Consider the following 11837-nt stretch of genomic DNA (forward strand, 5'->3'; position numbering starts at 1 on the left):
ATACTTTTTTATTCCTTTACCATCAATGTTAAACCTATCAAATACACGAATATTTTTCGATTTTTTAAATCTGAAAATTGCAAACACTATTTTACTTATAACCAAAATATTATACCTAATTTCTAAAACAGTTCGGCTTGAAAATTGAACTACCATAGAACCCCTCTCGTCCGCTTTCGGCTGGTCCGCCGCTCCGGTTGATCTGACAATAGTATTATCGATATGAATACTATGTATGTAATTTAAAAATACAATTTAGATTTTCCAATTTATAGTAGATATATAAAATTAATTGCTAGTTCAATATTTCCCTTATTAGTCTTAGTTAAGTCTAGAATGTCATTTGTTAAACAAAAATCTATAACTGACTTTTTTTCTAAGTAATGTAAAATATAATAAATTTCTAATATGATCTTTATATGATATGTAAATAAAAATGTTCTGTTTATTCTGGTAATCCAACCTTTTTAGTGTTCCGACCACACCCTTAGTCCTGAAGGTGATGGATTATATTGTAGTATAAAATCGATATTTTCAAACTCAATTTGATTGGTATATGTTTTTAAATTTTTATCGACATGTTATTAAATCTACTGCGAGCAACAGTCTATAAGGATTTGATACCTACGTTACAGCTGAAAAAATCTTAAAGCATTAAAGTTTATTTTTAGTTTCCTGCAGTGTGTATTTTGAAGCTATAAAAAAAAAAATGTTTTTATGATCCGGAAAATTGTATCGTCTATAAGACATGAAATAAACTGCCACTACGTCCACAGTCAGATGATTGTGAGTAGGTAATTAAAACATTGGCAGTAGTCAAGCTAATGGTATTATTACATAATTACTAGTCAAATATGTATTATAGGTAGTTCCTAACCTGAGTTCTGTTGGGCTTCAAAAATCAGAATTCACTAGAGACACAACTAAATTATTATTGGCATACTATATTTTTATTTTTATTTGCAAATAATCGGAATTCGAATAGATTTGTCCAACAAAATTATTATATACCTAGCCTATAATATTATGTTATACAGCAAGAATATTTTTGGATATACTTATACAATAAAGGTACAAGTATAGGTACCTACCTCGCTAAAAACGTAACGTTCATATTTCGACGTATGTACCGCGGGGATAAATTCTTTATTGAGACGTCAATCCAAAAACCACAGCACCGCAAAACGTAAAGTGGCTTAAAGAAACACCAGTGGTACCAGAGTAAGTATACCTACATATATGTACCTATCACCTATTTGATATGCCGTCATAGAATGTATTATTACAATGCACGATAAAAATGAGTATAAATCTTAAAACATTTGCAACGGACTATTAAATCCGTTCGGCTAATAATGCGTAGGTTATATTACTAATATTATAGTGTCGGCGATGAGACGAAATGAAAAAAAAAATTCACACACACAATAGCCGAAAATCGGGTAGGTACGATTTAGAACTCGACGGCGGCGGTGTCTGGCCCGCGAACAATAATCGCCGCGGCCGCAGCCAATAATACAACATAATATTATATAATATTAAATATATATAATATACACTCGTATATTTATTATTATTATATATATAATATTATATAATGCGATGATTTACGCGTTATAAAGCTTAGCGGCCATTTTATTTTTTGTTGTTAATCGTCATTAGACCCGTCTACTGCGGTGGGGGGAGGCTCCCTCGTTTTCGTTTTTCGTTTTTTTTTTTTTTTTGCAGCCGGTTTATATCATCCGCCTGCTCTCGATGATCCGCTTATAGCCGCGACAGACCCGCTGCAGCGTTGTGTTGACTTATTCATGTGTAATGACCCTTCCGCCGCTCGTTTCGCACGTTTCGCACAGCGGGCGCGACGTACATATAATGATATATATTATACGTCACCGTGTACACACACAAACACACGTGTGTGATACGTATATATGATATAACATCGCATACAAATGGGCACACACGCGTGTACATTATACACGAGTCCTCCCCTGCGGGTAACCCCGGTATCCCCCCGTTGTATTGTTTGTGGACCGCGCGAGCTGGTATATAACCGAATTAGAGTACTTAGCGACACCCTTCATCGTGGCGGCGAGAGGGTTCGGCGTTCGGAGACCATTGGCAGACACACACATTATATTATTATTATTATTGTATTCACGAATGTCATATTACCAGCGCAACTACCACACTATAACAAGCGTAGGTACTATTATTATTATTATTAATAATAATACTATAATACTGCGTCTTCATTGTAGTTTAGCAACGGGGCAACCGCCATTTTATCACCGATTGCGTGTTATACGCATATTGCACGTATATATATATTAGTATATCGTACATGATATTGTTCGTACATAGATTTGTATTTGTGCGTGTTTGAGATCATACGAGTTAGGTCGAGTACCTATATGTATTCACGCGTAATATACTGGTCGGTTTTCTCTCAGAACTGCACTCGTCCTTATTATCGTGGTTAAATAATGGCAGAACGACTGTGCTACGGCCGATGGGGTCATAGAGTAAGAGTTTTAAAATTTCATGAAATTAATTTTAATGAAATATTTTACGTAGGTATATGAAATATAAATTATTTATTATATCTAAAAGTTTATAGTCCTAAACTTACAGTATGTGAGAAAATTTTTAAAAGTTTATTTAATGTATAAAATATTTATAAATAGCTATAATAGGGAAAAAAGTACTCGATTGATAAATTAAGTGTATTAAACGATAATATGATATCTAATTAATAAACAATTAACTTGCAGTAATTTATAAATCTATATTGGTTTATAATAATCATTCATTATCGATACTTCTGACTTCATACAGAGTATAAATGATACAAATATAATCGGCAGTAATAACTAAAAATTCCACCCCAAATGATAAAAAATTAAGAAGCTGAATGTGTTTACTATATAAACTCAAATTGTACAATCGCATAATAATATTATACTATAACACTTTGTTTATATATTTCATAGTTTTTTTTTTATTTATGTTCATGGTCAATGGTCATAATATTATGTATAATATCTGCGTATGTGCTGATAATTACAACATAAACTATTAACTATGGTAGACACTTGCCGAATATTAATAAGTATATGAACAGTACATACATTTTGCATTTCCAATTTTCCTCCTTCATATTGTATTCTAAGAGCTCTTACTTCACTCGCAAATTTGGTATTTAGTATAATATTGTAATATCATCATAATAATATATTATCATGATTGACTTTTAACTCTTAAGACATGGATTAATAATTCTACATTATATTATGTTTAATTTTTTATTATATGATGGAAATATAATTTTAAACTAATCAATTATGAATTATCGCACTTAATAACGTTGTATAAAGCTAAACTAATTTTTTTACATACCTATATGATTTTTATAATATATATTCATATATTGTAGTTGTTACTTGTTATTTATTTCAAATAAATTGTTCGTACTCTACTTTCAAAAAGTGTTCAACTTTAAAGCCAAATTCACACTACACCCCGTGATATGTTATGTTCTATTTATAATATATCCAATCATATTATATAACTTATATAATATAAGTAAGAAGATGTTGGTGAAACTACGTTACCTACCATCATGGGCGTGTTCTCGCGGAGATGGGTTGTAGCTAATGATTTATACAGTTATACTATTAATACCTTGTTGAAAATTAAAGCCTCTAAAATTTAAGTCGATAACAATTTTATATATGAGTTAGGTAGATCCATCATAATATTACACAGTGACTACAGTTTTTTAAGTTTATATTGCGCTGCAGTGTGTCTTGTGTTGTGATTCTGTGCTTAAGGGCTTAAGGGCTCATATTCTTAGAGCATCTTAAGCTACTCCAGAATAATCTGTGTTTTAAATTTCAAAAGTTTATCTTAAGAGGAAACAGAGATATATGGGTTAAAAAAAAGCGGACGAATTGGTTCTTGTGAGGATACACTGGCATTGCTGGAACTTGTCAGCGTACTGCCGTTAGCTCAGATGTTATTTTCATAATTATACAATAATATATGCGTCAACGAATCGAATAGCGATGAACGATAAATCACTGTATTCTGCAGACTTCCAGAGTGTGATGCTGTAATATGGTCATCATGGTCTTGAATGTCTTGATGATACAATATTAGCATACATGATATATAACTATACAGTGTATACTATAAGTATGGCAAAAGAAGAATACAAAAATAGCCCTTGAAAATTTCCTTAAGTTAAAAAAAAACGTAAATATTTAGTTCTGTTTTTAAGCTTCGAGTCGTATTACTATTGAAATAAGCAAAAATATAAATAGGAAATATCGTGTAGGTATACTACAGAATATCGTAATTTTAGCAATTCTTATAATTATGTATATGGATTTTCTGGGAAATTAATATTTGTTGTACAATCAAAGATACTCATAAGTAAAGTTTACAAGCAATTTCCAATCGATTCTCGTATTATGCCATGTACAAAATTAACAAAACAAAACTAAAAAAAATTACACACATATCATCAGAAACTAAAATCCTCTGAGCTAATATTTACTGAAAATATTTGAGTAATGTATTGTTGATAATAAAATTAAACTATGTACTTATTAGATGGTTTATACTTTATTCTATATATTTGGCACATTATATTATTTCTTAATTATAATTATAATTTTTAAACTGAGTTTTCTATTTTGTAAAAGTTTTACTAACAAAATAGTTATTTAAGAAAGTACAAATTTAACACTCCTCGAAAAAAAATCACCACGAAGCTGAATATAATATTATATGTGAAGTACGCGGGTACAAGTATAACTATGTACCTATATGATTTTTAGACACTAATATAAATTTAGATTTTAGTCTACATTAATTCCAATAATAACTGCAAAAATATATTTAATAGTTATACATATTGTTTACATCCGTGATCGTGAAAATAACCGTTAGGTATATAACCGTGATTTGTATTGAAAAATATCATACCTATGTGACTTTATACATTATACATAATATGACCTATATGCCTGTAATATATATTTTTACTAATTAACATATACTTACCTATATATGTATATATATACATTATATATATTTCTTAATATAATTTATACGGATGAGAGAATGGCCGATATTCATGAATCTATAACCATCGAACATTGATATCAGACACTTATACACAATATTATAATCATAATATGATTTATCAATTGAAAATAGAACTGTCATACATAAAATTATATCTCACGGCATCGATATTTTTTCGCCATCTACGACGAAAATTTTAGCGCGTGGCATTAGTTTGCAGTATTTTAAGTATTTAGTATTTACGGAAGACTGTCAAGGATGCTAATTTATACAGCGTCTAGATAAAAATGAAGAGAAAAAAACGTATTTTGTGCGCGCCATGTATATTATATTATACGAATTTTATATTCGTCAAGGATTGAAGAATCTATACGACGTATAATAATAATCAGGTAATTTAAGTCGTCGGTTTCGTCCGACGGATGCGTTTGCATTTGAACGGCACCTCAACCTCCTATCGGTCATACCGATGAGTTAAGAATATTATTATATACTGCCGTACATATTTGATATTCTTGATATTTCTGTCAGTATAAACTGTAATGACGATAGTATTATATTATAATAATATACATATATAGGTATATATAAGTATTAAATATACAAAAATTAGATAGTACGAGACAACTGTTCCATAGTAGTTGCTTATAATTCGAATTATAAATATATACATAATAGCCAATCGGAATATATATGCATATTAGACAAATCAACGTCACGTGCATTCGCACGCTCGAGATATAAATGAGACTCGTGAGAAATCGTAATACTGACGAAAATAAAGAAAAAAATTAACAGATAAAGTTATTATGAATCGAATATTTCGTTGTTTGTTTATAGGTATCTTTACCACTAAACCTAACTATACAGAGTGATCCACCATTCACCAAGCACGATCACCTCACTTTTCTTCTTCAATAATGTAGCTATTTAAAATCAGATTTTTAAATATAGGTACACGGTACACTTAAAGACCATATTTCCAAACTCTCGAAATTTTTTATAGTACTTAAGGAGTATCCTGTAGAGACACAAAATTCTGTTTTTCTAATGAGAACCCCTCTTTTCAATATTAAAGTATTCAGTGGATAATTTTTCTGAAAAATTTCGCGTATTTGAATCTAATTGAATGAATTCATTATTTAAAAAAACGGGGTTGACCATGCTTGGTAAAAAAAATATGATCCAACATATAATTTATATTGTTATATTAATATATCACGCACACGGTTGAATATACTGGTAGGTACAGCAAAATTTAACTCTGATTGTTTTACTCGAGTTTTTCTTCATAATATTAAAATTTTTTTTAAACTTATACAAGTAGTGCATAATACGCGTATCTTCAATATTATTATTATTATTTAGTGTAGTTTTAAATTAAGTAAATCGATGAAGATGCATTCGATTTTATACTATTATTCCCCATTTAATATATACCTATATAATATCCTCTGTTATACTGCCTTAAACTGTAACTTAGGTTAAATAACCGAATTGATCTACGCATGATATTTGCTATAAATTAGACGAGTCAGTTAAAAACTATGTATAAAAAAGTACATATATACATAAAAAAAAATTGCATCGTTGCGGAGTTCTTATTGTTGATGATGGTGGTGGGGGGAACGGTCATCTAATGTAAATTTCTAAATTATTATAAAAATTTAATTTATAAATCAATATTATGTAATTATAATGTTGCACCATATATCCTTATGACTGGCTTGACCTATATGACATAAACCTTTTATTATTTCTATTATTACCTATAAGTTTTCAGATGCAACAATGATTTTCAAACATCAGTCTTATAAAAGACACTTTTAACAATTATTTAAAAACAGATACAGATCCTTATTTTTTTTTAGAATTTACGTATTTTAATATTCAGTTAAAATGTATTTATAGGTAATTTCAAATGCCCACTTTTATTTTTTTATAAAAACATTTTTCACCTTAAAAATAACAGAACCAATTTTCATATTTTACGATAATTTTACACAGAATCGTATACCTTATCATCTGGTGTAACTATCAAAATAAATACATCAAAATGTCTTGTCAAACATAAAAATTAGAACTAGAATTTTAGAATTTTTTTTTTTGTTATTATATTTTAAATTCTGAGCGCCGCGATAAATGTAATGATTTTAAAATGAAGTTTGTGTATTTTTTTGTCTGTGTACATGATAAGTTGTCAAAATAATGCTTTGATTTTCAACTTCAGTAGATTTTAGGGTTCAAGAGTGAATATAGTTGGCATATTGGGGAGGTAAAATTTTGAAATTCCCAGTAGTTTTCAAAAGCGCCAAGAATAACAAAAAAAAAAAATTAAGAAAAATCCGGGAATTTTTACACAAAATCAATTTTTGAGAAAATGTATTTTAGATATTGGTGCAACTCTAAAAAAAATTACCGTAGACACATGAAATTTTCATTAAATGTTCATACTGGCATTTCCTATACTTGATAAAATGTTACAAGTAGGTATTTCAAATATTTTTAAATTATTTATAGGCATTTGAAATTTTTAATCTTTTTAGTTTTTTTTTTATATAAATAAGAATAAAATACGTATAAATTGTTAGGTAAAAAAGCTTTAAAATGTAATAAAAGGTTCTTAATCTATTGTCACAGCGGTAATTAAAAAATATTAAAAATACATAGCCACAATTTTTATTACCTAATAAGCATTTTAAAGTTGGAATTTTGACAAAATACGTAAAAATCATGAAACATTGCAGTTTATTTTGAGTTAGAAATTCATAAAAATGTATCTTTTTAAATCTAAGATTTGAAAATTCAATACAAGATTCTTCACGAGTTTGTTTACTTACATCAAATAAAAAATGTCTACCGGAAAGTCTAATTAAATTTTTATGGGCCTTTGAATTACAACGTTAGATATTCACTCAATTACTCTTGTACTAATATTTTTATTTTGTTATTTTTCAAAAACGAAAACTATAGAAGCTTGAAAATTACAATATATGTTTATTTTATCAATTCCTATACTTGATAACATTTTGACAATTTTTAAGTTATTTATAGACATTTATAGGCCAGAAAGCCTACCTATTTTATAATTTAATATTTGATATTAGGATACGTCATAGCTATTATATCATATTAAAATACAAATTATAATTAAGGTCAGACATTTTTCACATATGTAGGCTTCATTTATATATTGTATTATACACGATATTAAATGTGTATGGTGTAGATACAACGAAATATGCAAAACAATAATATAATTATAATTATATATCGTTTGAAAGTTTAAATCTCGAGAAATACACACACACTAAATGAGAGATCAAAACGTATTTATTAACTGTTAATTATATGGAAATAGCATATATTCGCATATATTATAATAATATCACTTAAAGTAATATTATAATAGAAAAGGTAAATTTAATATTACATATATTTATTCAACTTCCCACTCGATGTGTTCAGCAGTTCGCCGTCTAAATCCGCCACCGGTCGATAAAATTAAGAAGTTTAAGTAGGAGTATAGGTCACAATATTAATACATGGTAATAAAAATAATACAAGAGGTACGGAATTAACGTGGTTGTAATAATATCGGCGAGACGAAACAATGAAATTGCCACGTGGCATAGGTACAAGCGCAGAGGTGTTTAATGAATCATTTATAATGGGCGTGCGCCACGTTATGCAAACATCATAATATAAAACCATAACATTCTAATATTAAACAAACCGTAATTTGACGTTCAGCGTGAGAATGAGAAAATAAAGTTTTAATTTTTTTATTTCATCCACATACACTTTGCAAAATATATTATTTTACTATCGATAGCAGAGTTTGTCGCAATTTTTTTAAATAATAATTATGTGAAGAAAAAATTATTTAAAAATCATATTGTTTTGTATTATTATTTTTAAAATAAAAATGTATTCGAATAATGCCCTTCTACTCTGATCGATAGTAGGTACTAAACTACTGGGTGACAAAGACATAGTTTTAATTGTGCACTACATATATAGATACTACATCACTTATTAGAGCTCTAACTATAGTATGACTTTTGGACATATATTGGGTATTACATATGATAGAATATTATTAATATTGCTTACTTAATTGTTGTTTTATATTCAACAGCAAATAACCACCTGGAAATCCGACACACGTGTTGCACTATTGTATCCATGATGTCAATCTGTCACATTTTTAAACGGAGTCCGGCCCTTCTATGATTTTGAAATGATTATTTCACTACAATAATATAAATATTTAATTAATTTAATAATTAATTTGCTTTTTGTTTTGAAGTCAAAATAAACATTTAAGTACAAACTATAGTATTTTAGATTCTGAGAATTCCACAATGAACTTCAACGCCTTCACTTCGGAAAAACAAAAACAATTTTCAATGCAAAAATATCCAAACCTAATGTAAGTTACAGTCAAATTGTAAACAATGGGGGAGTCGTCTCTTCTTCCGAAACTCAATGCGATCTTCTAAATATCAACGACACTTCGTCCTTTCCCAACCTAACCCATCACCCGCCAAACCAACATCACCACAAAGACAGTCAAAATATTCCTTCAAATAACACAACTTCCCATTCGGAAATCGCTTCTCAATTATCTTCATTCATAAATGAATTCAAATTAATACTAAACCCTCTTAGTTCACTGCTTACAACCATCATAAACAAACTTATGCAAGTTGGTCTTGCTTGTGATTCATAAATTATAACACTCACGTTGGGTTTCATCAATGGATGGCCTCCCTCTTCATATCGTTCATGTTATTATTTTTTTTCTTTTTCTCTTGTATACTGTCATCATATTTACTTATTGTGCTTAGTTAGTATAGATTGTAAATTTTCAAAAAAAAATAATAAAAAAAAAAAGATTCTGAGAAGAATTATAAATTTAATGTATTGATTTTACAATGATGCCTTATTTTTATCTGCAAAAATCATAAACTAAGATATATCTTAGTTTATGGCAAAACATTTTTTCTAGCAGAAACCCTGACGTATAAGTAAATATTATAGGTGGTACTTTTGAGAGGTCAAAATTGAAAATTCACAAAAATTATCAAGAGTTAGAAAAAACAAAAAAAAAAAAAAAAAAATTAAGAAAAAACAAGTATTTTCATATTGCAGGATACGTTACAATTCGGGTTACATTTTCACCTATACTATAAAATTTTAAAATATTTTGACTATTTTTGACCTATTTATAGTCATTTATTTCAATTTGTATTAGTTTTTTCTGATAGATATATTTTTGGGCAGGTTACAATTTGGTTGTCTAACCGATTTTTGTAAATGACTGTTACCGATGTTATGGATGGTTATCATCATCCCCCTAAAAATATTTATAATATGTTTTCAATATTTTTTATTTTCTCAGAAATTATAATAATATAATAAATAGAGATTTCAGATTATCTATCTTATCTATTAATCTTCTATAAATATATAAAATGAATTTCTGTCTGTTTGTTTGTCCTTAATGCATTCCTATAAGACTGGACCGATTACGACGAAATTTGGTATAGATATATTAGACCTATGGCCAGAAGATAAGCTATGTTAAAAGTGATAGGCCCAGCAACGGGAGGTGCTCAAACAGACATTTTGAGATTTACGATGGAAATTTTTGTTTATTTATAAATGGTTATCCCTAAATTTGTTATTATTTTTTTTTATTATTTGTTACCATGGCACGTGCGTCTATAGACGTATATATGGTATTAAAAGTTTTTATTGATATTTTATGTTTCTAGGTTTTATTTTTATTTTTTTATAATAACGTCATTTCTATATGCAGTTATGCCTCCCAAAAAAAGATCGATTGGGTAGTTCTATGCCTTAAGCATGAAAGAAAATGGCAATACGAGCTAAAAGAAACAATCGATCAAAGAGATGCTGCAAGATTGGGAACCGCCAAAGAACTTCAATCCTGATTGAAACAACTGAGTAACGAGATGTAAGATTGGAAACCGATTTGAAATATATGAATGAACAAAATGATGCATCAGCCGATTTTGCAAAACATTAAACAATTACTGGAAATGGGGAATAGAATACTAGGTATCAACGAATCAACACGATGCATCACATTCCCAACTAATTTCTGTAAAATAACAGCAACAACCAATGAGTTAATTGACAAAGTTTTCCCAAATCTATCACAAAATTACGGAGATCGTCAGTAGCTCATCGCATGAGCTATATTAGTGTAAATACCTACAATCAATAACACCATTCTAAACGAAATTCCAGGCGACACGATAACGTACCAGTCCATCGATACCGTAATAAATCAAGACGAAGTTGTCAATTATCCAACTGAACTCTTAAATTTACTTGATTTGTCAGACATACCACCGCACGTTTTAACATTGAAATTTGGCGTGCCCATCATTCTTCTACGGAACATCAATCCACCACGACTATACAACGGTATCAAGCTTTCGGTGAAAAAGTTGATGAACAACATTATCGAAGCTATAATTTTAAACGGAAAGTTTAAAGGTGGAGATGTACTGTTGTCACGCATCTCAATGATTCCAACAGATATGCCTTTTGAATTTAAACGTGTTCAGTTCTGGTGTGACAAAGCACAAGAACAATTCGGAAAACCTTCTGATTTATTTGAGTATGTACTATGTACCAGAAGGAAGAACAAAAAATGTTGTGTCTCCAAATGCATTTCAATAAATATCATTCAATTGAATATTTGA

At 29.0% G+C, this 11837-nt stretch overlaps 1 protein-coding gene across 1 annotated transcript; it reads left to right on the top strand.

Annotated features, from left to right (window-relative positions):
- Positions 1 to 11165: 11165 nt before the first annotated feature.
- On the top strand, positions 11166 to 11837 carry LOC149058421 (uncharacterized). The gene is made up of 2 exons (XM_089218371.1): positions 11166 to 11301; positions 11377 to 11837. The coding sequence occupies exons 1-2, from the start codon at positions 11166 to 11168 to the stop codon at positions 11835 to 11837; spliced, it is 597 nt and encodes a 198-aa protein (XP_089074497.1).

Source organism: Diuraphis noxia, unplaced genomic scaffold (genome assembly GCF_037042655.1).
Source record: "Diuraphis noxia isolate RWA-SAM2 unplaced genomic scaffold, SU_Dnox_SAM2 contig0002, whole genome shotgun sequence".
Taxonomy (NCBI): domain Eukaryota; kingdom Metazoa; phylum Arthropoda; class Insecta; order Hemiptera; family Aphididae; genus Diuraphis; species Diuraphis noxia.